The sequence below is a fragment of the Giraffa tippelskirchi genome, chromosome 13, assembly GCF_054371585.1.
Source record: "Giraffa tippelskirchi isolate mGirTip1 chromosome 13, T2T-mGirTip1v1.2.pri, whole genome shotgun sequence".
In the NCBI taxonomy this organism is placed as follows: domain Eukaryota; kingdom Metazoa; phylum Chordata; class Mammalia; order Artiodactyla; family Giraffidae; genus Giraffa; species Giraffa tippelskirchi.
This window is the reverse complement of record NC_137287.1, coordinates 96,383,439-96,411,041: the sequence shown is the minus strand read 5'-3', so window position 1 is coordinate 96,411,041 and position 27,603 is coordinate 96,383,439. Positions and strand designations below refer to the sequence as shown.

At 62.0% G+C, this 27,603-nt stretch overlaps 1 protein-coding gene across 18 annotated transcripts in view; it reads right to left on the bottom strand.

Moving 5' to 3' along the window:
• Positions 1–1,588: 1,588 nt before the first annotated feature.
• The window catches only part of KCNQ2 (potassium voltage-gated channel subfamily Q member 2), a 49,363-nt gene continuing 23,348 nt past the window's right edge, over positions 1,589–27,603 (bottom strand). Inside the window, exons 8-17 of one of the 18 annotated variants that reach the window (XM_081557606.1) lie at positions 26,791–26,885; positions 25,716–25,745; positions 22,672–22,740; positions 21,736–21,765; positions 17,633–17,686; positions 14,024–14,247; positions 13,557–13,665; positions 13,022–13,153; positions 8,326–8,449; positions 1,589–7,592 (exon numbers count right to left, since the gene is read on the bottom strand). In XM_081557606.1, coding sequence (XP_081413732.1) covers positions 6,861–7,592; positions 8,326–8,449; positions 13,022–13,153; positions 13,557–13,665; positions 14,024–14,247; positions 17,633–17,686; positions 21,736–21,765; positions 22,672–22,740; positions 25,716–25,745; positions 26,791–26,885 — 1,599 coding nt within the window. In that variant the 3' untranslated portion in view covers positions 1,589–6,860. Of the gene's footprint in view, positions 7,593–8,325; positions 8,450–11,009; positions 11,118–13,021; positions 13,154–13,556; positions 13,666–14,023; positions 14,251–17,632; positions 17,687–21,636; positions 21,766–22,629; positions 22,741–25,715; positions 25,746–26,790; positions 26,886–27,603 lie in introns of all 18 variants that reach the window. The other 17 variants (XM_081557604.1, XM_081557611.1, XM_081557613.1 and 14 more) reach the window with 17 other exon arrangements.

Sequence of the window (27,603 nt, the reverse complement as noted above, 5' to 3'; positions counted from 1 at the left end):
GGGATGGTTCCCCAGACGGTTCCGTGTCCGGAGCTCCGGGCAGCTCTCCTCCAGGGGAGTGCTGCCACCTAGTGGCCCCTGAATGCAGCGGCCCAGGAAGGGAGAGAGGGGGCATCCCTCCTGGAGGGGCTTGAGGTTGGGCAGAGGCTGGACACACCTAGAGGCTGGCATTCCCCGCCAGCCTCCCTACAGCATGTGCCTGCCCATGGCATCTGTCCACCACATGTCCTGTCACTCCATCACCACGGTCCCCTCTGACCCTCCCAGGCCAGCACTCACACGCTGGGTCCCCTGCCCACTTCACCTTCAGGCACTCAGAGGCACCCTGCATGCCAGGAACCCTAGTGGCGCATGAGTCACAAGCAGGGGCATGTGATCAAGGGGATACGTGAACTCGTGGTGGGCTCATAAGCCGTCAAGAAACGCACCACGGGACGGGGTGGACATCATCTTCCTACCCTCAGAGGGCTTGTCCAGGTGGGTGGAAGGAGCAGGACTGCAGGGGAGCAAGATTTCAGGATGAGGGAGGGGCCAATGGACTGGTAGGTGCCCAAGTGGCCCTGTGGAGGGCAGGCAGTGGGTGAGCTGGTGGGCAGCAGGTGCCCACGGCACCCTTGGACCAGCACCACTAGGAGGGAGAGCAGGGCCCCCAGGGGTCTGATATGACCCCTCATCTCTGGAGCCCTCTCCTCTGGCTCTAGCAGATGGGCAGGGACACAGCAGGACCCGGGTGGGTGATCTGGGTGTACACAGGTGAGAACGGCAGGGGACCCCGTGCCTGCAGGCAGGAGCCCAGCTGCACCTAGATCCCAGTTCTCCCCCAGACTCAAGGATACCCCAGCCAGAGCTTTCTGGAAGTCTCACAGCACAAAGGCCTCTGGTGGGTGGCCTGGGCCTGCCAGGCCCCTCCCTAAGCCCCTGCTGCAGAGCCAGGTCACCTGGGAACAGACTGTGGAGGCAGCAGTCCAGGCCTGGTCACTGCCTCTCGGGCCATTGTCCTGCTGAGCTGCTCTTCCTACTCAGCTGACCCCTAGGAGGGTCCAGTGGAGTGGAAAATTCCAGAGGGCAGTGGGCAGTATAGTCGAAAACACAGGCTCAGTTCACCGCCACATCTCAGACCCACCTGCAGCCCGTTCCTCTCACAGAGAGGAGGTATGGGGGCAGTGACAGAGCAGGTGCCACTCCCTGCAGGAGGGCCTGGAGGACATCAGAGTCCAGGCAGGGAGCCAACGGCAAGTTCTGGGTCTCCACTCACATGCACAGAGCCCACACCTGAGAAAAGGGCCCTGCACACACACAGGCGCCCACCCAGCATTTCCTGAGGGCCCCGGGCTGGAGGGGCCGCTCCCAGGACTCCTGCCACCCCCAGTGGTGGAGAGAAGGGCCAGGTGGGGAGCTCGGTGGACTCAGATCCCAGGCCTGGGTTCATGAGCATGTCTGTTGTGTGAGCCACCAGCTTGGCCTCCATCATTACACCAGTGACAAGACACTGACAAGGCTCGGTGCCCTGACCTTGGAGGGTGCTACCCCACCTAAGCCCTGTCATAGGCCAACAGCCCCAAGCCCCGAGGAAAGAGGCCACACACTGTCCAGGTTGAATCACTGTGTTTTACTAAGTGCACAGGTCCACTGGGCAACCGACTCATCCCCGTGGCGCTACAGCTTTCCAAAAACTCCCACGTGTGTCCCTGTCACCAGATCCCGCACCCGCCTTCCCCGGGGCAGCCTGCGCTGGGCCCTCCGGGTGACACACGCGTCAGCCTGACAGTAAGTGCAGTCAGTGAGTCTCAGCTGGTCCGTAGAAAACTAGATTCTTTCCCTGGGCGTCTGTCCCTAGAAAACGGACGGCACGCAGGTCACCTGTCACAGGGGTGACAGGTCCAGGAGCAGAGGCCCGCTGTGCTGCAGGGGCACGGGCGCGACGGTGCTCGTCAGCACTGAAGGCATCATGACATATTCTTTGGAGCATGAACATGAACAAAAGTGCAAAGACAGCCAAGACAACAGCGCGGACAGGGCCGGGGCCGGGGCCGCCTTCGGACGGCATGGGATGGGGGTGGGGTCCCCAGGTGGGCAGGCAGGCAGAGCCCCGCAGGAGCCATGCCGTGGTCCCCTACCCCCTGTACTTGCTGCAGACCTGGGCCTGCGGACCCTGGATGGAGGAGGTGGTGGGGTCGCAGGTTGGTGCCTGGCAGAGGCCAAGGGGGCAAGGGGTGACCACGGTGAATTTTCGTCAACGTGCATTAAGGCAACAACTTCATGAAACTCAGTCAGAGCTGGGCGTGCAGCGTTCAGCAAAGTCCACACGCCTGCCCAGAAACCCCAGGACCGAGGGCTGCCCCTCAGGAGGGTCCCCGCCTCTCCCGGTGCCTGATCTGCCTGTACTGAGGGTCTCTCCAGACAGGGCCATCCAGCCACACCTCCATCAGGCAAGGGGACCCAGGCAAGTGTCCAAGACAAGAGTCACTCAACTCCTCCTCAAGACAGAGGGGTCTCTCCTCCCACAAGCATCTTTCTCATGCTCCCTACCTCCTTCCTACACTCTTCTCCCTCCAGAATGCCCTCCGCATCTGCCCCCACCCTCACAAGTCAACAGAAGCCAGCAAGCTGTGTGCCCCACTTGTGCGGCTCCAGGGGCTACAATGTCCTGCCCTGGGCAGCTGGCTTTCTAGGCCCCTTGGACAGAGGGGAGGCGTAAGCCCCTGATCCTAGCACATCACCTCCTTCAGGAAGCTCCCTGATCGTCTCTCTCACTTAGCACTTGGTAAAGGCCCAAGTGGAGCCTGCCCTGGAGGCAGGAACACAGGAAGCAGCTGGCCTGGGATGGTCTGTGGCTCCCCTGGGCGCTCAAGGCAAGTAGCCCGACTGTGCGGGGCCTAACATCCATCCATACAAGCAAGCAGCCTGGAGTTCTGCTGAGGGGTCACAGAGGGCAGGACTGTCCGCATCACTGCCCAGGGCAGCTGAAGACCATGCAGGGCAGTGCCATGTGAGGAAGAGTGTCTAATTTGGAGCCGTGTGTACTGGGGGTCATGAGGCCACCCTGCGGCTCAGAACTCCCCACTCCACTGCGGGCAGGGTGCCCTGAACCCTCCAGGTGGGGCCTCCCTGCCGAACCAGCCCTCTTCACAGCCATTTATTCTGGGGACTTGGGTGTGGAACCAATGTTGACTTTGCAGCAGAAAATCTGGGCCGACGCCTCCACCAGCGCCTGGCGTGGTCTTGACGTCGGGGGAGCATGGGAATTAACACCAGCACTCTTACGAAGGCCTGTCTGCAGCCCCCACCTGCCGGGGCTTCAGAAGTATCAGCAATGTCCCAGGGCCACGTTCTGTCCACAAACAGCAGGTACACAGTGTAGCAGAAAAGAGGACACTCCCCCCCTCCCCGTGACCACCGGGGTGCCCCAGCCTAGGGAAAGGAGAAGTTAAAACAACGTGTGAAAGCTGTGCGGAGCTGCTGTCCGGTGACCACTCCAGCTGAGAGTGTTAATTAGAGGGCAGTGACTGGCTCTTCTCATGGGGTGGACTCCCTGGCAAATCCCCCCAAAGGAGGGTGGTGCTCCCGGGGAGGGGGTGCCGTGGTCTCCCAGAGGGAGGGGCCCGGCAGGGAGGCCCCGGAGAGAGTCCCCTGCCCCCTGGCTGGGTTCCTTCATCCTCCACGGTGGCCATGGCTCACACTGTCACAGAAGAGGGAGGTGTGGGGCAGAGAAAGGAGAGGGTTCTGAGGCTGGACCACATGGCTCAGGAGGGCAGTGGGAGCCACCAGAGCCCCCACATTGCAACTGGATGGCCACAGACACCAAGACCTCCTTGGCCCAGCCCAGGCCATCTTGGCATCTGGACCACCTCCGGAGCAACTGAGGAGGAGGAAGAGGGCAGGTGGAGGCTCTGGGGATCCCCCAGAGGTGCTGCCCAGAGGCTAGAACAGTGGGAACCCCACTCAGGGTCAACATCCCAGGACTGTCTGCAACTCCTGAACTCGCTGAGTCCAATGGATCGAAGCAGGCAGAGCCACAATGAGTCAGACAAGGCGTCTGGGCATGAGTGGGTAAGCATGTGTGCACATGGGTGTGTGAGTATGTGAGCATGGGTGTGTGCACATGGGTATGATTGTGCATACATGGGTGAGTGTGTGCACTCTGGTGTGTCTGGGTGAGAATGCGCACTCTGGTGTGTCTGGGTGAGAATGCATGTGACTGTGTGCAGGTGCTGTGTGTGTACCTGTGGGTGTGTATGCATGAGTGTGTATGTGCTGTATATCTGCAGGCATGAGTGTGAGTGCAGGCATGAATGGGGCTGGGGGAGCCGCGTGATCAGGTAACTGAGATGCTTCTCGGGAAGCGCCTATCACATGTGCGGTGGGGCAGGGTGGGTCCGCAGCCACAGGTCACCCAGGAAGTGCACCGACCCCCAGTGTGCCAAGCACTCTCTTGCCATACCTCCTGAAGGTGGGGGCCCTGGGGCAGCAGATGGACACAGAGGAGCACATGTTGCTTGGGCCCCTGAGAAGGAGCCTCTACCCCATCATCTCCTAAAACCGCACCCCGAAACGGTCCCCCAGCAGAGACGGGGGTGGGGCAAGATTTCATGGAGGAGGCGTCACAGACTCCTTGCTGAGCACAGCACACGGAGAGTCAGGCCTCAACCCCTCCTGCTGCAACCTCGGAGGCCCTCCCAGCAGTGGCCTTGGTGCCAGCATCTGGCTCAGCGGCTCTGCAGACCAAGCCAGCCCCTCTGGTCACCAGGGACCCACAGCACAGGGCATGCATGTGACAGGACACGCACCTCTCTCCAGGGGCCAAAGGCCCCTCCTACCAGGCCAGGGGCCCACGCAGGCCAAGATCCGATGGGGGTGGGTCCCTGCTGCTGGCAATCTGAATTGAACCCTCCCGGAGCCGGACAGCAACAGCTGGGGCTGGAGCGGCTGTGGATGCACTTGGTCCAGGGGCTGGCCTGCTCATGCCCTGTCGGGGGCCTCCAGCTGGGGCCTCCCTCTCCCAAGATGGGGGGCAAAGGGGGCCTCCGCCCTCACCCAGAGGCGCTGCCACTTGCCGAGGCCTCTTCACACAGTCAACACTAAGGAGGGGCTTTGCTCACCACTGAAGGTCTGAGGTGGAGACCACGAAGGGGACACAGAGCAGACACACTCGGTGGAGGGGGCCAACGAGGCACCCCCCACCCCAGGCCACATGGAAGATTCCACAGCCAACCCCTCCCTGGAGATTGGGGGGAGGCATCCTCGTGCCTTGGCCCTGAACACAGACCACGGTTCTGACTCCGAGCTCAGGTTCTCCTGCACTGGGCCAGCAGACAGGTGCACACGACTGGGATCTGGGGGTCCTGGTGAAGCGGGCGGGGGGGGGCACGCACAGAGGCTGCAGTAGACACTGCTCCCCAGGGATCTCAAAGGCCCAGGACCCTAACAGCCAGGGGCTTTCGACTCTCGGACACTGCTTTCAAAGTCCTTCCCAGAGAGCAAGCAGAGTCTCTCACTGACCAGGATGGATGGAAGCGTCCTAAGGAGACAGCTCAGGCTCTCCCTGGACCTGGTATTTCAGGGGAAGTCGCTACGTGGTAGGCTTCGCAGACCCAGCCCTGGTGCACAGGAAGGTCACTGCCTCAGAGGGCACTAGGTGCCCTGTCCTGTCACCCCAAATGCCAGATGTCCCTGCACACTGACAGCTGGGGGCCCAGGACGGGGTCCACTCTGCCTCCTGGGGTTGGACTCCTGGCTCAAAGCCACTGCCCCTCAGGCCCAAGATGAGAAGGATGGGCACTACTGTTTCCCAGGGCCCAGGGTGGGAACAGGCATCTCTGATCCCAAGACACCCAGCGGTCACAGTCAAGGGCTGGTCAGTGAGGAGAGTGGGGGGGATAGTCCGCCTAGGAGGGACAGGAGAGATCCCCTACAAGGCAGCTCCTTCATCTCTGGACAGTGCGGGGCAGGACTCTACTGAAGAGTTTTCCCATCGGCTGCAGCATCGTCCAGCTGGGGTCCTGTTGGGGGACTGATGGGAAACAGGTGAGGCAGGGTCCCTGGAGGACAGAGAGCAAATCAACTCACCACAACCGGCCTGATCAGGACCCCAGAGCACGAGCCCAGTCAGAGGGCACCCTAGACACTCAGCACCCCTCCCTGCAGTCAGGTCCATATCACAGTGCTGGCCACAGCATGGTGACCAGCGCCCAGCCAGGGGAGAGGGGAGAGGACATAGGGGACAACCCCCAGCTTCCAGGTCTGGAAGGGAGCCCCCAAGGATCCCCTCCAGGAGCCTATGGAGCCGGCCCCTCCCCACAAGAATCAAGTTCAAGAGGTCTGAGGCCACTGTGTTCTGGAGGGGGTCCCGAGCCTCACCCCCACTCCCCCTTCAGGCCAGGGTCCTAAACATGGGGCTGGCTCCTGTCACAGGATGCTCCAAACCAGGGGAAGAAGGCGACACTGACCAGCAGCGGTGGGTGGTACCCAGGACGACGGGGCAGGACAGGAATGGGGGCAGAGACAAGCCACACGCTCTGGGCCTCAAAGCTGCTGATCCTCACAAGGCAGATCTGCCCCTCACTGCCACCCTGCTCCCAACCAAGCCTCCACCTGGCCGCCAGGGGCCTGCCCTCAGCCTTGACCCCAGCCTCTGTCATGCCCGGGCCAATGGTCTGCAGAGTCTGCCGAGCGGGCACGGCCAGCCGGGCTGCCCCTTGCTGGAAAAGAATTTCTGCCAACCTTCAGTGCGAGAGACTGAGGGCCACGCCTGCCCACCGCCCTGCACAGGCACCCCTACTGCCTTGCTCTAAGAAAAGAGCCCCAGAGCATCTGTCTCGAGACCAGGAGGCCAGGAGTCAGGGGGAGGCTAGTGGGTGGCCTCACTTCCGGGGCCCGGCCCAGCCCATATCACCAAAGGGGCCCTCGCCTGTCGCGGAGCGCGGCGGGGGCCCGCACGGGGTGCAGAGGTCCGAGTCCGTGTCCGACTCGCCCTCTGCGATGTAGGGCCTGACTTTGGCGCACGGAGCGACCGCCGCGTAGCAGCTGTTGAGGGCATCCAGGTTCTCCTTGGACTGGGAGATGCTGAAGCCACTGAAGGAGCGCTCCAGCTCCTCGTGGTCCACAGATGGAATGGAGATGGACGTGTCACTGTCCCTCAGCGCGCCCTCGTGGGGCCTGCAGGCCGGGGCATCCTCCGGCCTCAGGAACTCTGTGCTGGCCCGGTGGCCCCCACTGTAAGCAGACAGGGACCGCTCATGGGTGGGTGGCGGTGGGATGCGCACCAGCGAGCTGTGGTCCCCCACTGGTGAGGTGCCGTGGCCTGGGCGGGGGTGGCACTGCTGCTGCCATGAGGTGGAGGGTGGGCACTGGGCAGGGGGTGCAGGCGGGGGCGCCGCGAAGTTCTTCTGGCCCACGGAGCTGGTGGAGCGGACAAGCTTGATGATGCAGCCGCTCCGGCCACCGTGGTCCCGGCTGTCCTCGGGGCTGTGGTACGGTGGTGCAGGCTCTGGCTCCTTGGCCCCAAAGTAGGCCTCGGTTTCCGTCGGGGGGACACCCATGCGCTGCATGTAGATGTTCACCAGGAAATCCAGCTTCTTCTCCATGGACAGGACCTGCGGGAGGGGCTAGTGGGCCACAGTGGACGCTTCCCATGCCGGGAGTAGGGGGTGAGGGGAGACAGGACGATCCCTGGAGGTGGGAAGGGCTGGATGCTTCCCATGGGGAGGTCGGGATGCTCCTTGGAGTTGGGGAGGGCAGCAATGCTCCCTGGACGTGTGGGGACCCTAGATACTCCCCAGAGGTGGGGGGAGCCAGGATGTCACCCACAGAATTGCTGAGGCAATAGAAGGCAGGACCCTCCCCCCCCACACAGCTCAGCCTCTGACCACCCCCATCAGGGTATGTGGCCTCAGAGCTTCAGAGCATGGACACTCCTGCTTGTATGGGCCACTCTGTGGGTTCACCAGCAGAGCAAACTCCAGAGGGAAGGAACCACCCGTTCCTCTCCTGGGCTCCCAGAAGCAGACCCTCAGCAGAAGGTCTTGTGTGTGGTTCCAGAGGACTCACTCCCAAGAGAGTAGAGGAGAGTCAGACCAGGTCAGCCAAGTGGGGTGGAGAATGGCTGTGCAGGCCCTGCAGCATCGCCCCCCAGGCAAGATAAGAGTGAGGAGGCCAGTGCTTGGCCTGGGGTCTGTAGGCACTAGCCAGCAGAAGGGAAGTGCCCCAGGCCTGGGAGTGCTCATAGGGTGCCCGGGGTCCAGACACCACAGCCCTCAGCTCCCCACAAAGCTGGCACACCCTCCCGCAGCGGCTGCTCCAACACCACGGACCCCCAGCCTCTCCCACCTGCTTCTCCACCTTCCCCAGCCTCCCCATCATGCTGGGGTCCTCGGGCAGCTCCGCCTCCGCCGGGCCCTTGCCTCGATCTTTGTCCGCCATCGCTGGGCCACGGCCCACGATCTGGTCCACTCTGCCGGAAGAGACCCCCCCCGGGCGTGAGGTCGGGTGAGAGTGCCGGGGCCCAAGGCGTGTCCTCCTGGGCCAGGCCGCAGCCCCCAGTTTCAGGCTCCGACTGAGCCAGAGCCGACTGAGGGCAGCGAGGAACCAGGACAGACAGACGCCTGGCGCCAGGTCCCCGTCCTGATCTCTGCCACCCTCGGGCCCTGTCCCTTGACCGTCCCATCCCAGCGGGGCTGGCACATCAGCGAGGAGCACAGAAGTAAGTCAGGGCCATGCACCCCCAGCTTCCCCCACCTTCCCAACCCCAAGCCCCGCCCCCACCACAGCGCTGCTCCTGGATAACGTGCCGCTGAGGCCCCGCCCACCCAGGGGTCTGGAGGGGGCGGAGCTAAAGGTCTGCAGAGGGAACCACAGAAGCACGAGTAGGGGGCAGGGGGGCATGAGGGCTACGCTCCATGCGCCAGACGCGGGAGGGGACACAGACTAACACCGAAAACCGCCAACGCACAACCAGAAGGGACAGACAGAGCCACTGCCAACCAGAAGGGGTCCGTGTGCGCTCGTGCGTGTACACGTGTGTGCTTACTATGCATGCGTGTGCGTGCTTCCATGTATGTGCGCGCACTTGTGTGAACGTGAGTGTGCCCTTGTGTGCACACGAGTGGGGGATGCGAAACACAGCTGAGCTGGCCTCAAACAAGGGCAGCAGTCAGGAAAGCCAACAAGAGGGGAGGGAGGCCTCCTTCCTGGAGGGGCTTCTGCTTGACCATCATGTGAGCAGGAACAGCCCCAGAGGAGCTCAGAAGGGGCCTTGAGAGCAGCAGCGTGGGCGCCCGAGCCAGAGGGGTGCAGCCACATGGACACTGGGCAAACACACTGGGGCCAGGGTGCGGCTGGCAGGACAGTGACCCGGGCACAGGCCACGCAAGCCTCATAGGCGAAGCCTCCTTCCAGGCTCCAGAGTGGGGAGAGCTGCCAGCACCCCCAGAAGTGCCACTTGAAGCCACTGCCCCCTCCCCAGCTGCCTTCCTCATCCACAGCTGCCCCGATCGCCTGTCGGGACTCAGGGATCTGTCCTGTCTGTCGCAGGAAGCAGGAGGGGTCAGGCTTGCATCAGCCATGGGGCAGCCTCCTCATGCTCCAGTGGGCATCATGCTTGATCATGCGGGGCAGCTTGAGGTGGGGAGGACGAAGGGCCCTCAGACTCCAAGCAGACGCCGTGGGGACAGAGCGGAAGGAGGGCTGTCTGGTGTTCAAGTGTCCACACAGTCCAGGACAGGCGCTCAGCGCCTTCACCCCTGCCACATGACGGGCCGTCCACCTGGCTGCTGCCCTGGGAGCCTCAGCCCAGGGTCCGCCTGGAACTGCTGCTGGTGGGTGCTCCCTGAGTCTGCACCACCCCCTCCCCTGGGCCTCAGGTGAGGAGCTGGGCTTAACCCCTTGTGCTCAGTCAGTCCTTCGTCCCCTTCTCTGTGGGAGTCTGCGTGTCCTCTGGCTGCAGTGGCCTGGGAGGCCTGGGGGCTCCAAGGGCTGGCAGGGCTTTCTCAGCCCCTGTGCCCTGCAGTGATGCCAGAAGGGCGGGCTGCTGTCTCAGAGCACAGCTTCTTTGGTGCTGTCCTCCGTGTCTTCCTTGTGGGACACAGGAAGGACAGCGGATGCTCCAAACACTGTCTAGGCTGCCCTGGGTCAGGCCTGCTCCCCCAGAAACTCCTTTCTTATGGGAGAGCTGCCAGGCTGGGATACCAAGTACACTGACACCCGGCCTCACGCACAGAAACCCCAGCACACAGGAGTCAGACACCCCACTTGCTCCATTGGCCCAGTGGCCAGCATCCCTGCTGGCCTCCAGGACACCCCTGGTCCCCTCTGCCAGCACGGCCAGGGTGCCTCTGCCCTCACCCCACATCCTTGCCCTGGGTGCTGCTCTCGCAGACCTGCTAGGGGCGTCACAGCCATCATTTCAACCATCCAGGAGAACAGGAAGGCTCCGATGTCTGAATTCACCACCAGTGACCCTGCTTCTTCTGCCTAACACCTAACTGCCCTCATACCCCGCTTCCCTTTGGCCGGGACCACCTCCTGCAGGAACCCTGACTGCAGTGACAACTGGACACAAAGCCCAGGGCTCTGGGGACCCCTGAGCACCCCTCTCAGGTTGGGGCCTTTCCTAGTCACTCTTCACTAGAGTCTAGAGACCAGAGGACCTGCTTGGTCCATAAGCAGCACAGGGTGACCCACCGGCAGTGGTGCTAGGGCAGAGCATTGGTGCTTGGGCAGAGCCCCCGCAAGGCAAGCCCTCACCTCTGAATGCATCTGGTCCCTGGGGGGCTGCCGTCTACTTGTGCCCAGGGAGCGCCCCCAGTCACACAGGTGTCGCACAGCCTCTCCAGGACCCTGCCAAGAGGAGCAGCTCAAGGGCCACCGACCCAGCCTCCCGGGGCCTCAGAGGACGTCGCTTTGTCAAGGACAGAAACAGCCCTGCATCCTGTCGAGCAGAGAGGGTGCTGCCGTCATGTGGCTGGAGCGAAGGGGACTGGCATTCCACATAGACAGGCGGGGCGTGTCCTGACCTAGGTGAGTACTGGGGTGACTCTCTCGGAGGGGCCGTGGGTCCTTTGCTGGGGTACTTCTTGTGCCGGGGAGTTGAAGGGGGTGGGGGGCCCACAATCATATCTATCCTGGCGAGTAAACAAGAAAAGAGACACCGGGAAAATGCATCGTGAAGCAACATGGGGGGGGGGCAGCAGGAACTTGCAGAGACAAAAGGAACGACCTGCTGAAGGCCGCCCCGACCCTGGAGCGCAAGGACTCTGAGCTCCAGGACCTCGGCACTGGGCGGGGCCGCAAACTCATGGTGCCCCATCTGCCCGGGTCAGTGTCCACATGAACGGGACACAAGGCAGCTGGCAGCAAAGTGCCAAGGGTCCCAGGAAGGACATGAAGGCCCTGCCAGTGAGCGACAGACATCCAGCTCCTGCGGGGTGGGTCTGTCTCGTTTGTTTTCCAGACGGAAAGGGAGGGAGAGGAGACCATCTAGGACAGAAGAGCCTGGTGAACAAAAACAGCTGCCGTGACGGGTGGAGGTGGGCCAGCCACTGGCACCTGGGGCGGCCTCTCACTCACACTTGCACACATGTGAACACACATACACGCTCACACACTGCACACACCTGCATGTTTGCATGCACTGGCACATGTTCACACACCTGTGTACACATGCATTCTCACACATTATTTGCACGTGCACAACTGCATGGGCACACACGCTCGCACAAACACACAGGTCTACTCAATGCTCGAGAAGGATACTGAGCAGCTGACCTCCTGGCCCAAGCCTGTGGACAGGAAGGGGTCACCCCCTAACCCCATCCAAAGGTGAAGGCCTAGATGGACCCCTCCCCTGGAATCTCAAGCAGAACCGGGCGGACACCACCTGCCATGGGGCCAGAGGCTGGGCTGACCTCCAGTACTGCTGCGACCATCCAGACCCCCCCACGGCCAGGGCCCAGGCTTCAGGGCCAGAGGACTGGCAGCAGCTTCAGTGGAGGGGCCTGGCCAACAGAGGGTGAGGCCCACGCCAAGACAGACCCACAACAGCCATAGCATCACAGGCACCACAGACATGTGTGCTTGTTTGTGTGGACAGTGTGTGCTTCTGAGCACATGTGTACTCAGTGTGCATGTGTGTGTGCTGGTCTATGGGACATATATGTGGACATGAGACTTAGGAAACAGTTACTTGTGTACACGTGTGCCAACACACATGTGCATGTGGGAGTAGACATAGTTCTGTGTGCATATGTGTCCTGGGTCCTCACTGTGTCTGTGTACATGCATGTACGACTGACTCCTGGAGTGAACAAACCAGAGATGGCAGTGCCCGCGAGCGCCCTGCCCTGGCCACACCAGGCACCTGTCCAGCCCCACTGCCTACTCTGGCCATGGGAATCCCTCTGTGTGAGAGGAGGGAGAACCTGCCTTACCATTCTGGAGGAAAAGGTGCCACATGGCCTAACTGCTGCCTGACAGGCCCACGGAAACCTGCCCCTTCACCTCTCAACAGAACTACTCTCCTCAGCTCACGTGGGCACACATACATGCAAGGACACACAACATACACAGATACATGCGTGCACCCACACACTTCTGCAAAACATGTGTTGCACTCATGTGCACACATGCACATGCATGCACTTTATACATACACGTGTGTGCACATGTGTACCTAAGGTCTGCACGCGCGTGAGTACACGTGTGCATTCACATATGTGCATGTGCACACATACACACATACACACTTGCCCATCATGGCAAGGACAAAAAGAAGAGAGAGACAACAGAAAGATTCAAAAACAGACCACACAAGGACATGGCAGAAAGCCCACCATGGGGCCGGCTTGGGCCCGGAGAGGAAGGGCCCAGATGTGGCAGCAAGCAGGGCCAGCCACTGTGTCTGCAGCCGCATCCACCACCACACCTCTGCCGGGAACGGGCAGCCCGCACTGCACTGGTCCCCGAACAGCACTCGGGTTTGGCCCAGAGGACCCGGCTCCGCACTCCAGGGCAGGGTGGGCGCTCTTGCCTGGACTGCAGGTTTTTGATGCGGGACAGCATGTCTAGGTGGCCGGCTGAGTACTGCTCGATCACATCCATCACATCGTAGGGCCGCAGGCTCTCCTTGAACTTCCGCTTGGACACCAGGAACCGCATAACACTGGGGGGGGGGAGGGGTCAGACGAGGGGCTGTGAGCCCTGGGCAGAGACCACCAAAGGCAGCCCCCCAGCAACCACCTAGCTATGGCCCTCCCAGCATCTCTAGCCCTATTATCTGGGACACCCACCCGCCATATCCCCTCCACCTTTGGGCCCAGCTGTGCCAAGGACCCTTGTCCACTCAAGAACCCCCGTGCAGCACAGCTCCTGGCCGTCCACGGATGGCCCCAGGCACCTGGCACCCGGGCGCAGGCAATGGCCATGACAACAGGTGCCTTGTGAGCCACAGGGCCTGGGCTGAAGGGGTATCAGCCACGAGGCATCCCCCTGGAGCCGTGTTCTCATACCCGCTCCCCAGGCCCCGCGTGCACAGATGGCTTTGTGAGAGGCAGCCAGGTCCTCACCACACGGCCCGGATGCTGACTTTGAGGCCTGGGGTCAGATCCTCTGTCACAAACTCGCAGTTGCAGCTCTTATTGTCGTCCACGATGTCTTCCCCTGGGAGACTTGCTTCTGGGTGGAAGGACACAGCCCGTGAGGGGCCGGGTAGCCCCCGGCACTGAGGGGCCTGGTGCTCTGGCCCCACAGCACTCCAACCCCCCACTCCTGCCTTCTCAGCCTGCTCCCCTCCACTCTGCTCCTCGGGGAGTGGCCACCATGAGAGTATAAGAGGGCATCACTGTGCATGGACAGATGGACAAAACATGATATGTCCACATACAGGACCCGAGGAATGTCTGCCCTAAGAGCAGGGGCGCGCCGTCACCAGCGCCGTGGATGAGCATGGAGCTCGTGGTGCAGGGCAAGCCCATGCCGCCCCACCTCCTGGAGCTCCAGGACAGCAGGCCCCCCTCGGGGCTGCCCAACCCACCTTCCGAGTTCTGCCGCGAAGCAGCACCCCTGGCCCGGAAGGCCTGCCGGGCGCGGCCGCGCTCCCCGAAGCTCCAGCTCTTGGGCACCTTGCTTGGACTGTCCTCCAGGCTCTGGTCGGCGCTGGGCGACCGGCGGACGGTCTGGGCCTGAGGAGACCCCTTGCCCTTGGCAGCCACGCCGCGGGGGCTGGAGAAGACACGGTCTTTCAAACTGACCTTCTGACTGCTCCCGCGAGAACCGACAGACGGACAGACACACAGAAAGACAGCAAGAGAGGTCACCCTGCAAAGAACACTCCAGCCCACTGGCTGCTGGTAGGTGGATGGGGCGCCGAGGCTGTGGGGATGGGGAAGGAGGGTCGCCCGGGTGAGTGGAGACGGGTCAGCCCTACCACAGACTCCCGGGGCCCACTGGGTGCTTGGCCTGGCCAGGGACTGGTCAGTGGACTCTGAAATCACTTTCAGTTGCCAACCAAAGGTGCCTGAGCTCTTGCCACACTGTCCGGCCAGGCCTCCTTCTTCAAACGTCCTGGGCACCTCCTGAGGGCGCCCAGCCACTTCAGTGGTTACCACGCCTGCCCCTCCACCCTCGTAACTGCCCCAGGTCAGGAGGGTGAGGTCTGCAGCTGACCCCTGGGCCCCTCTGCCCAACCCTGGGGAGCTGCCTGGAGGAAGAGTTGCAAGGGAAGGGGAGGGGAAGCAGCACAGAGGGCAAGGGTCTGCCCACCCCCTCTACCCAGGGCGGCACAGGCTCCCCCAAACAGGACCCATCCAGGAATAGAACATTCACGCTCTGGAGAACACTTGGGGTGCCAGCCAAGCCCTAGCCAGAGGCCACAGGGAGGGGGCAACCACGGCCATCCAGCCTCAGCCCCACAATGGGCTCCCTGCCCCCATCTCTTGGTAACCACGGAGAAGGGTCTGACACCCCGAGTTTGTCGGTTCTAACATCCTCCAGGCCTCAGGCAGAAGACAGAAGCAGTTGTGGTAGTTACAGGTCAGGCCCAGGGCCAGGCAGCCACTCACTTCTTCCCACAGACCACCATCTGCCCGGAGGAGAGCAAAGTCCCTATGAACTGTGAACCCATTCACGCCGCCACACTCAGGGGCCACAGGGCCTCCTGGAGTGGCCTCTGCACTGCCCTGGGGCCCAGGGCCTGGGGCCAGCCCGCACAGGCACCTGGCAGGGCCTCTGCTGCCCCTGGGAAGTGACCACCACAGCTGATCCCTCAGACAGTGCCAGCCCCATCACAGATGCCCCGGGTCAGCCACCTCCATTGACCCAAGGGGGACCCACAGCTGACACAGCGTCAGACGGCGCAGAGATGATGGGCCATGGTCAAGAGATGGCCCATGGCCTGGTCCACCCAGCCCAGACACTGCAGTCCAAGCTGGTGCCCCCACCTTGCCCCCGGCCATCTGAGACCCTCTGTGCTAGTTCTCAGGCCTGAGGCATGGAGCCCACTCAGAGGGGAGATTCCCCCAGAGACTCTGGGTGCCCAGGGTCCCCTTGAGCACAGGAGTCAGGGCATTTGCTTGCTCAGGACACTAGCCCCAAGCCTGTAACTGCTGTGCCCAGCACGAGGACAAGACAGGGGTGGGGGGCCGAGGGAACCCCGGAGCCAGGGCATGGGGGCCAGTGTGCAGATAACCCTCGTCATTCCCAAAGGAGACCACCAGCTGGTCCAGGAGAACCAAGAAGCAAGGGCCCTGCCAAGCCCTTGATGGGGACCCCCAGCTGGACTTGCTGTACTGTGCACACCAGGGGTCCCTGGAACTTGGCCCCAAGCAGCTGCCTGCGAGGACAGAGCCACAGGAAGGAGCCTTCCCTGGCCTCGCCCTGGCCCCGCCGTCCCATCCCTGACTCTCAGACTGCTCAGACAGGAGAGGAGCACCCTGCTGGGGGGCCATGGGTGGTGGTCTGGACTTTCTCAGTTATCACAACTCAGTCACAGGCACGCAGCCCCCCAGCCACCCTGATCCTTCGTCAACTCCAGGTGCTCTAGTGCCGACAGTCCTGCAGGAGTCAAGAGAGGCCCTCCCTCACCTCACAAGCCAAGGATGGAAGCAAACGCAGGGTGGGGCTCTGGCCACCTGCCCCCAGGGAAGGAGCGGGAGGCTAGCCCACCTTCCAAGTAAAGGGCATTTACACAGGGCCAGGGAGCAAGCTCAGGAAGATCTGGGGTAGAAAGCAAGACCCAGCTTCTCCTCTCCTGCCTGCCACCACCCCTACCCCCCATCCAGGGCAAAATCCCAAAAAAGAGAAGCCAGCCATCAACAGAAACAAGCGAGGGGGCGCCCCGGCTGAGCGCCGCTATACCCTAGTCTGTGCGGCCAGGGCCCAGCTTTGCGGGGGGAGCCAGCATCCACCGAGAGAACCGTGTGGCCCATGGCTGGACCTTGGATGCCCAGGGAAGGTGAGGAAGATGAGGGGAGAGTTGTGAAACACACATAGCGGGGCCGAGCATGGCCTGGGCCCCTGGACCAGACATGGGCACCTCTGGCCCTTCCGGTTCCCAGGCAGCCTGACCACAGCCTCCGACCTGACAGGCCAGCCTGTGGCCAGAAGCCCCCTGGACACAAGCTCTGGGCAAGCAGGACAGCTTCTGCTGGGACCCCAAATCTCCCCTCCGAGGGCTGCAAGAGCCCCCCACCCCCGCAGGCCTACTTCAGAACACACAGGCAGCACGGCAGGTGCGGGGGGTTCTACCCTCCGAGCCCTCTCCGGGGGAGCAGGATTCGGAGCATGCACGGATGCAGGTGTGCAGGCATGCCGCCCTGGAGCCCCGACCTGCTGCACGGCCCCTCCCCACGCCCACCACTCAACACCCCTGCTTCCAGGGCCAGCTCGGACCACATGCACATGATGACTGGTGAGTGCAGTTGCCAGCACCTGCGGGCCGCACGGGGCAGGGTGGGGCGGGCAGCAGGGGGCCCAGAGCAAGCAGGAGGACAGACACTTCCACATCCCCGAGAGCAGACAGGGCACAGAGAGAGGAAACGTGCCGGCAGTCAGGGAGTCCACGGGGCAAAGGTCGGCCCTTCCACCGTCCCGTTTCCAGTCTGCCCTAAACCAGGCCTGTACATGGGAGGGGGGAGCCGCGGACCTCGGGCTTTCCGGTGCGTCTGGTGTGCCAGGACCACAGGGAGCCCGGCACACACAGGACAGAGCCGCCTCCCGCGGGCGGGCAGCGGGTGGAGGGCAGCGCCCTCCCTTGCGTAGTAGAGGTGCTAGATGGCCCGGCCATGTGGAAGTCTCACAGGAGAGCAATCAGACCCCGGAAGGCGCGCTTTGCGGGTTCAGACCCCCTGGCCGGCCCCTCTCCTGCTTGGAGCACAGCGTCGTTGGGGCATCGTTTGGCTTGGGGCGAAGGAAGGGCGTTAGCGCCGTGCCCCTGTGGCCCAGGAGGGCACCCGGGGTCAGAGAGGGGCAGGGGCTCCACGAAGGGGCTGGGAAGTGAGCTGCCAATCAGAATCGGGGCCTGGGGGGCCGGGCGGGCGCCAGCCTCTCCCTGGCGCATCTAGAACCTCTAATAAGCAGAGTGTTCGGAGCGGGAGGGGACAAGAGCCGTGCAGCAATGGTCGTCCGAGAGGCGTGTCCGCGGTACCTAGCGTGTCCTGGGCAGCATCCACACAGGGACTCTGCGCACCGTCTGCCTTTACTGGAAATGAGGAGAGGACAGTTAGTCCTGGGGGCGCTTGCGACCGGAGGGACCCCGGCCGGGCACGCGGGCGTGGGGTGCACCCGCCACAGAGTTCGCGTGGGAGAGAGAAGTGCGAGCGCGGAGGTCGCGCACAAAGTCCTCCGTCAGCCTGGAAAAGAAAATAGTCCCTATTTTTGGAGAGAAAAAAATGGAATTTTTTTCTCTCCAAAAATACCTTTTCCTTCCAGCATCTATTTGGGGCCATCTCTTTCAAAAGATGTATTATTTTTTGCTATATTCATGCCAACAAAAAAATAATACATGGGCTAAGGCTTTGCTGGTTCTACAGGGACAGGATTTCAGAAAGCTCACGTTTTCAGAGGAAAAAACGTGCGAGTTTGGCTTCACAAACCAACCCAGCCAGCGGCCTGATCAGAAGTAGCCTCCGTTTACCCAGAAGGCAGTGGCCACCTCTACCCGGAGGGGAGCCAAGGAGGAGGAGGCTTGGGGCACCTGCATGTGAAAGGGCCGGCCAAGGCCGGACCCTGGGTGAAGGCTATCCTAACATGCTGCTAGCTGTTCAGGAAAGGCTGCCAGTGGTCAGCCTGCCCGAGACCCTCCGCAAGGCCAGAGCAAGCCTCAGCTGTGCACAAGAACCTGCAAGTGTGTTAGTTGATCAGTCATGTCCAACTTTCTGTGACCCCATGGACCATAGCCCGCCAGGCTTCTCTGTCCTTGGGATTCTCCAGGCAAAAATACTGGAGTGGATTGCCATTCCCTTCTCCAGGGGATCTTCCCAACCCAGAGATCGAACCCGGGTCTCCTGCTTTGCAGACGATTCTTTACTGTCTGAACCACAGAACTTTTAAGCAGAAATGAAAAGAACCAGCGAGAACATCAAGAAACCCTTAGCTTCCCTGGGGTCTTGCTCTCTGCCTCCACCTTCAAAGTTGTTGCTTCTGAGACAGTGGCTCTCAAACTGCTGCGCCTAGAAACCCGGACGCAGCCAACAGTGTCGACTCACATTCACTTAAACACCGGTGGCACCTGCCACTGTCCCAGCAAGGATCTCCCCACATTAACACCAGCAAGCCAGGGTCAACGCTCCTCAAAGAGCTCTCCCTCGGCTTCACCAGCCTCGTCTTCCATGGAGGACCCTGCAAGCACGCGCGCTTCCCTGGTGGGACCTTCCCCAGTTACTTCAGGTTGTAGGAAAAAACTAACTAAAGGGCACACCTTCCCAGGACTCGGACCCCACCCCCACCCCCAGCCCCACCCCCCGGCCCAGCAGCTCACAGAACTCAAAATTAGGGCAAACGTGCTCTCCCCAGGCACACCCCTGAGGCAGCCACAGTTCCTCCACCAGGGCCTGCCAGACAGATGAAGACCCTAAAGACCGGGACCTACATGGCCAGCTCCTCGCAGGGGTCCCCAGGCCTGCACACAGAGCCCCGCCCTGCCCCGCCTAGGGGCTCCTCCCCCAGGAAAAAGCATGCGGTGGGGGTGGGGTGCCTGCCTCCGGCTCTTTTGAAGGACCCCAGCCTTGAACAGATGAGCAGCCGCGCACTGCCCACCCGCCATTTCCTACGTGACACCTCAAGCTTGGCTCCCACGCACAGGAGCTTGGGGAGCAGCTCTCCAACTGCGGTGGTTTCTTTAGTTTTAATGAAAATTTAAACAGCCTCACGTGGCCAGAGGCTCCTGCATGAGACAAGGAAGTCTGAGAGCAGGACAAGAGCAGGGGGACAGGGACTGGTGGAGGCCCAGCCACCCCCCTGAACACTGCTCCTCTGCTTGCGGTGGGCAGTGAGGAGCCCTGATTCCAGCCCATCGCCTCTGGGCTCTAGGCTGGCCCTGGGGTTTCCTGCCCACATTCAGCCCAGGGGGACCTGGGCTCAAGAGGGTGGAAGAGGTGCCCATAAACAGTCACCAACACCAGACTGGACAGACACGCACCCAAACACGGCACACGGCCCCCCACGACGAAGAGGGGGCCACACGGACGGGAGCAAAGCAGCTGGGGCACAGGGGTTTCCCCAGTCACAGGGGTAGGCAGTCAGAAATGGGGTGGATCAAAGGGCAGGTCAGAGCCACACCCGGAGCAGCACAGCCCGAGAACCCCCACCTCCACCCCCCCAGCCCCAAGCCTTGGTCTGACGCCCACACAGCCAGTGCTTGTCCCCACCATGAGCCAGGACCAAGGGAGTGGAGGGCCCCCGCACCCACCCTATCCACCTGGTTACGGTCCCCTCGCTGGGCAGCCCAGGACTAGCCCACCCACAGGTGTCCAGGGCGGGACCCTTTCCTGCAGACCTACTGTGCACCGGGCACTGCACAGGGGCTCCTGGCTGCTCCAGTCGGGGCACAGAAATGCCCTGGCTGAAAGGTGTGCACCCAGGATAGGCTGGCCCTCTGTTCCAGGGCCTCAGCCTGGGGCCCCCAGGGGAAGCCGCTGGTCACAGGCAGGGACACACGGACACACAGGGAGGGAGGGAGGAGCGAAAAGCGGGTTTGAGGAGGGGAGCCACAGAACGTGCCGGAGAGCCTGGGGGCTCCCGTGAATCCTCACCTGGAGTCCTGCTTTCAGGGTCAGCCACCTCATCCCCAAAGACAGAGCGGACGTGAAAGGGGCCCGAGAAGGGCAGTGACATGATTAAAGGCACTTGGGGGGGGCAGGCAAGATTTTCCAGATTGGGGGAGGGGAGGGCAGGAGAGGAGAGAGAGAGAGAGAGAGGCTGAGACGAAAGTTGTCTGGAGGGGAGAGGCACGCAGGCGGCGAGCACAAGGAGCTGCATCAGGCCGGAGGGGCCACGCCGAGGGCCAGAGAGCGCCCACTGGGCAGAGCTGGGGCAGCCGCGCCCACCTCCTCCGCCTCAGGGTCCTGGGGGCTCACAGGAGGGGCTGATGGCAACACCAACGGGAACCAACGAAGTGGAGCAGCCTCAGGGCGCCCCAGACGCCAGACTTGCTGCTCCCCCTCCCTGCCCACCTGACCACAGCCCCGTGCTGGGCCCCTTGGCTTGTGCCCATGAGAACAGAGGTCACTGCCCAGGATAAAGCCACTCTGGTCTGGGGTCTAAGGGGTCGTCTCTGCTGCTCTTTGGGCTGGTTGGAGGCAAAGTGCTGCCGATGTTTCCAGGTCAGCCCCAGCAGCCAAGCCACTTTGGGGACTCGGGGTGGGGTACATTTCCCCCTCCAATGGATGCTAAAGTGGGGCTCATCCCAGTGCCTCCCCAGCGGAGCAGCCTTCAGTCCAGGAGGGCACGAACAGGCAGGCAGCATCTTTGGCTCATGGCCTGGGGGACAGGACTCCCTGTGCAGGTGTGGACAGGGCGCCAGGGAAACCTTGAGCTCAGAGACACACAACAGTACACGGGCAGGTTGGAGGTCACCAGACTCGAAAAGTAGTGAACTGATCTGGCTTTTCTTTTCAAAACTAGGAAAACAGCAGGGTGCTATCACCCTGCCCCCAGCAGAGATTGCCCCCAGGAGTCCCCATTTGGGGTCCCGGTCTCAAATTCACCTGAACCAAACAGAACTGCAGGGGCCCAGACAGACACTGATAGTGGAGTACGGGTGCCCACCAAGGGGGTGTGAGGCAGGGCAGGAGACCCTGCCCAAAGGGAACCCTCTCCCACTCCTCCATCCTCCAGAAACCTCCACAAACCAAGACCTGCAGGGGTGGTGTGAAGACCTCCCCTCAGAATAGCTCCCCCCACCCACACTGCCTGACCCTGACCCGCAGTGTTTGGGACACCCCGTGGGAGTGCCCACCCGGGTCACCCTCGACTCAGAGTAGCCAAGACCCTGTGCCTGGAGCCAGTGGGACCACTCCCCTGGAAGCCCCTCACCTCCCGCCCAAGGGGCTGCAGTCACAGGCAGGCAAACGGGAGCTGCCCCTCAGCTCGGGGGCCTAGAAGGGGGCATAGACCCAGGTGCCCATATCACCACTGGGCAGGGGTCCTCACACAGCAGCATCGGGGAGCATGCACAGGCCCCACGGCAGCGCGAGTTCCCCAGGACACGCAGAGCGGAGCGGAGGCAGCAGAAGGCAGGCAGGCACTGACCTGGGAGACGGCTCCGGCTGAGGCTCCTTCCTGCAAACAGAAGCACAGGATGTCAGAAGCCGGCCCAGCGGTTGGACCTCACGCAGGGCCCAGCTGACGCACAATGCTCCCATGGGCCAGGGCTGAGTGTGAGGGGTGCAGAAACAGCCCACACCCCCTGAGAGCTCCCTGGGGGCCCCAGGAGGCAGGTCTCAGAGGCACAGCGAATCTAGAAGGGGTCATGAGAAGTTTTGAGACTGAGGGTGCTATGGCCCCATGTTTATGGACACTTGTTTTAATCAGCATCACCAATATTAACAAACTTTCAAAGAGGAAGTGTGAAGAAAGCTCTAGAGCTGTTGACTTCCACAGTCAATGCTCAGGACAGCTAAGGTCCTTCACTTAACCACACCCACGAGGACTCTTCCAGATAAGGTCATGTTCACTGGTCCCAGGACACAGACGAATCTTTGCAGAGGGGCACCATCCCACCCTCTCCAGATGTCCCACTGCTGAGAGCTCTTCAAACAGCTCTGGGCCCAGCGGGCACCCTCCCCTCCTCTCCCACTGGCCAGTCCGTGTCCTCAGCAAGCCCATCTGTGTCAACTGCTCCGGGAATTGCAGATTTTGTGGTCATGAAGGAACCAGCAGGTGCTACCCACGTGTCTCCACCCAATGCTCTAGGGTTGGACTCTTCCTCTGACCTGTGGCCAGAGCACCAGCCTCCCTGCCCCACATGGAGTACCACCACCCCCGTGCCCATCCTCAAACCAGCCACCCTCAGGATGGGAGCCAAGATTGTGATCAGCAACAGGGGAAATCCACCAGCAGCACCAGGGCCTGCAGCAACAGGATGTGAACATCCTGAGCCATCTGGGGCCTTAGCCTAGCCTGGGCGCCCCTATTGGCCCTCACGGAGACATGGGGGTTGGAGCCGGCATGGACGCCCCCGCCCACCTGAAGGTAAGTCCAGACTTGCTCTTGAGGTTCCGTAGCAGCTCCAGCTGGTTGAGTGGCGGGATCAGTCTGCAGCAAGAGGACAGGTGAGTGAGCCCCCAACCCGCCAGAGCCCCAGGGACCCCCATGTCCGCTCTCACTGGTGTCCACGTCTCACATGGGGACACAGGCCGTGACCTGTCACAGGCAGAAACAGGAAGAGTCCATGGCGGCAGCAGACCCCCGGGCCCCGGGGAGCCCATGCCTCCACCTCTGTGGCCCAGGCACTTTCTGCGTTCCTCTGGGCTCACTTGCCCTGGGCACCTCGGCCCTGGGAGCGGATGGTGTCCAGGCCATCCCTAAAGGGGAAGCCCACATGGAGCAAGTCCTGCAGGGCACCAGAAAATGGGGGGGGCACCCCTCCTCCTTCCCAACCCCTGAACACCCCCTGGATTTGCAGCACAGTTGAAAATGCAGCCCCCAACATCCTAGGACTCCCAGACTCCTCTCTCTCTGAGTCACTCTCTCTGCCAAAGCTGAGCAGGGTGGAGGTCCCAGGAAAGGACTGTGCTGGGCAGAGCCCACTGGGCGGCTCCTGGGTGACTGGTCTGGCCTGACTCCGAGCTCCACTTCCCAGATGGAGTTCCACCCACCAGGACAGCCACATGCCTGGCCTGCCTGCCAATCCAGCATTCAGCACTGTGGCCACCAGCCAGGAAGCCAGAGGTGAATCAAGTCTCTCTGGGATGCCAGGCAGTGGTCTGGACACCTGGGAGGCTCCTGGGGAAGTCCACGCCCCCACCTCCAGCTGCAGGAGCCTCACCCAGAGACTTGGGTTCCTACGCTGTCTGGGGACACTTCTGTCCCTCCCTCCACCCCACCTCCCAGCTCCCTCCACCCCATTCCCCACTTCCCACCCGGTCACTGGACTCTTTCAACCCTCACCTTCCATCTCATCCATCAGTCACCCTGTCAGCTTCCAGGCACTGGTCTCTCCTTCCTGACAGCCTCCACCTGCTCTGACACCCCGACCTGTTCTGACACCTTTGCCGGCTGACACCCCACCTGCTCTGTGACCTCCCACTGTCTGTGAACCCCCACCTGCTCTGACACCCTCACCTGCTCCAACACCCCCACTGTCTGTGACATCCCCACTGAGCCCCAGGCCCCCAAACCCTGTCCTGAGCCTCAGGCCTTCTTGACCCTGGCGACCCCTGACCCTCCCAGGCGACTGTGTCCAAGCCTCTCCTGGGTGTCCTCACTCTGTCGCACAGTACCACCATTCCCCACACACCCTGGCTCCAGCCCCTACCCGCTCCCGTCCCTCCCACGTACCCCACGTCCCCGCTCCCCTGGATGCCCCCATCCTCCTCTGACTCGCTCTAGTCCTTCTCCTGCTTGGACTCCCCACTGTCTCCAAAGCAGGAGGATCTCTGACCCCCTGTACCTGCAGCCCTGACTCGTCCCCGCCATCCCCGCCAGTCAGTCTCCAACTTTGCTCTGGTCTCTCCCAACACCTCCCCTGCCCGGCCATGCCCCTAGCACCCAGAGGAATGCCCCTCCCCCAGGCCTGCCCTAGTCATGCCATCCCAGGGCCAGCAGGTGTGGCCCCACCCCTCTGTTTCCTCTGCAGCCCCAGCCCTGCCAGGCCTGGATCCTAGGAACGCTCACCCTCCTTTTCCCCCTCCCTACTCCTCTCCAAGGCTGTCCCCTGTCCTCTTAGGTCCAGACCAAGCAGGAGGCCTGGGCAGTTCAGTCGGCTCAAGCCATGGGTACAGTAGAGCCCTAGGAGTGACACTGGGGCAGAGCTGGTCTCCCCACCGCCTTGAGCACCCACCCTGGCCTGCAGCAGAGACCCCGGGCAGCTGGACACACTCAGCCCCCACACGTGGGTCAAGGGCAGGGACACGCAGTTAGGACGCCATGCCTTGGACACAGAGCGGCAGGGGACAGAACACAGACGGGCAAGGACGTGCAGGCACCACACACTCGAGGGCCACGCACACACAGTCCCATTGTGGGGGACGAGGGTGCAGCCGGCGACGGGGGTGGGACACACAGGAGCGAGCAGTGTTAGTCTAGGGGTCAGCCGGCTGAGGAGGACAACGCCAGCCCCCAGGCCCGGGGCTGGGCAGGGGTGTCTCCCCAGACATCGGGGGATGTGGTGCTGCTGGAGTAGGTGAACCAAGGGGCTGCTGGTCTGGGAGGAGCCTGTCAGGGTCTGAAGCAGGGTTCTCCCAACCTGGAGCCCCAGGAGTCCAGGGTCAGCAGCCGGGGAGGACACTGCTCCCTCTCCACCCCGCCTCTGGGGGAGGGGTCATGCCCTCCTGCCTGCAGAGCCTGGCCCTGCCTGGCCCCCTCTTCCCTTCTGGGAGCAGAGGATTAACTCTGACAGGTTCCCACACAGGGCACCCAGGGAGGATGAGAGAGCCCTGCTCTGCAGGGCAGAGCATGGTGCCACCACTCTGAGAGGAAAGACAGGCGCCACAAAGGGCACAGGGGACCCTTCCTGGAGCAGCTCGGCACCCTAGTCTAGACAGGGGACCCCAGGAAGCAAGCTGTCTGGTGCAGACACGGTCAGTGGGGCCACATGGATGGGCCTCGAGTGGACCCTCTGTCCACGGCCTCAGGTCTCACTCTTGCTGCAGTAGGAAGACTTGGGGTTGGGGGAGTGGATACAGAGAGAGAGAGAGATCCCAAGCCTAGAGCAGTCTGCCAGGACCAGGGGCTGCTAACTGGGGGTGCCCCAAGCTGGGACAGCCAATACCACGTCTCCACTACCTCTGCACTGGACATAAGTGGGGCCCTGGGGGTGGGGTGGAGGCGCAGGGGCGGGACCCCAGCCACTGAGACAGGCAGGAAGCAGAACAAGGGACAGAAAACACCTGGACAGACAGATCCAGCACAAAAAAGCAGCTGGGGGTGGGCAGTCAGGAGAGGGGACCAGGGGAGGCGTGTGGCTCCAGGCAGGGGCCACAGGCCGGGCGGGGCTGGCTCAGGGGCCCCTGGGACAGTCCCCAACAGAACAGAATTACACCACACGCTTTCCGCCCATGCAGTCCTACCTGGAGGCCCCGTAGGTTTGAGTTTGCGAGCTTTCAAGTGTTTTTCACACACACACAAAGGGAAAGGAACAGAAGATTGTAAAAGAACGGGAGAAGAAAAAGGAAATGAAAAAAAATAGTCGAGGAAAGTGGGGGAAACAACAGAACAAAGAAAATTAGCACGAGGGTCGGTCCTGCCTCGAGGGCTGGGAGCACAGGGCCTGGGGTGAGAGAGTGCCCTTGGGCCCCCGGCACCCCAAGACTGAGCGTCCGCGGAAGTGCTGGTGGGTTGAATGCCAGAGAGGGGAGCGGGCAGCACTGCCTCCCAGGTGACAGATCCCGGGAGAGACAGGTGGGGACCTGCAGGAGGACTCTGCCCTGGTGAGGGCTCCGTGGGTGGACATCCCGGGGCAGGTAAGGGGACTCTTCTGGCTGAGAGCACCCAGAGTTCAGTGCTCACCGGAGGGCACCTGACCTTCATGGACTCCAGCCAGGCCCCCACCCTTCTCACCTCGGACCTCATTCTGAGCCCAGGCCTGGCACCGACACACCCCAGGGGCAGAGCCTGGAAAGGTGCCTCCTGTCCATGCGGCCCCCAGGGGTCTCCCCAGGACACTATCTTCCCCGCAGGGATCCTAGAGGTGTCTGCACCTTGTCCTGCTGGGGCCTCTCTATGGTCCAGGGGTCTCTCCTTCCTCGACAGAGACCCTGGCCCTCACTGGGAGTCAGAGGGTCAAGGTTATCCTTTGCTTCTAAACACAGGGCCCCCCACCAGCGGGGCTGCACTGGGCTGCGGTCCGTGGAAGCAGCCACATTTACCTCTGTGAGCTCAGGGGGCCGTGTCCACCAGACTCACACACTACACCCCTGACAGCAAGGACACTAAGCAGGGGGTGCAATGAAGGTGAAAAATAAAAGCCGCAAACTATAAAACAGAGAACAAAGTTAATAAAATAAATCACACACGATTCGTTTTTGAAAAGTACATGTTTTAAAGAAAAACAAACAAAAAGCAAAGAAAATGATGAACAACTGAAAATGGGGATTAAGAACAAATGGGGGGCACACACAGGCAGCGTGGTGGGGGCAGAGGTACCTGTACATGGGGACGGTCACTGTGCGCTCGTAGTACTGCCACGTGGAGTGCAGGTCTGTGCGCGACAAGTTGGTGGCATAGAACCTCCAGGCGGACTGTGGAGAGGCTGGGGGTCAGGCGGGCGCTAGGGGCCCTCCCACCTCTCCTGGAGCTTCGCCCCCACGCATCCCTGTGCACTGGCCTCTGGATAGCAGCCCAGTGTCACTCCCACCCCCACGGGCCACAGTCACCTCTGCAGAGTGGCATCAGGAGGGGGGACCAGGCAGTGAGTCTGCACGGAACTCCAGTTCTTTCCCTTCCATCTGTCCCACCTAATGGCCTGGCAGCCATCACCCGGCATCGTGGTCACCTTCCTCCCCTCCCCGGGGGACAGGAGGTGAGGGTGAGAGCCAAGGACATGGGCCGCATCCTCTACTATAAGGCTGAACCCCTGCAGGGCGCAGGCCTGCCCTTTACACCAGCCTTGGCCGGGCCTGGCCTCTGCTCCCAACTCTTGTTAATCAGAGTAAAATACACATAACGTAAAATTCACCCTTTCAAAGGGCACAGTTGATTGGCACTAAGCTCGTTCCTGATGCTGTGCAAACATCCCCTTGACAAACACCACACTTTCACCACCTCAAGACCAAGGGCTCCCAACCCACCAGCATGACTCCCCACTCCCTCCACCCCCGGCCTGCCATCCCTGATCTGCAACAGTCTCTGTGGTTCCCCACTCTGGACACTTCCTAGCAATAGAATTTCAGTGCCAGGCCTCCTGGGTCTGGCTCCCTCCGTTTAGCACGTTCCCAAGGCCTGTCCCTGGTGGAGCCC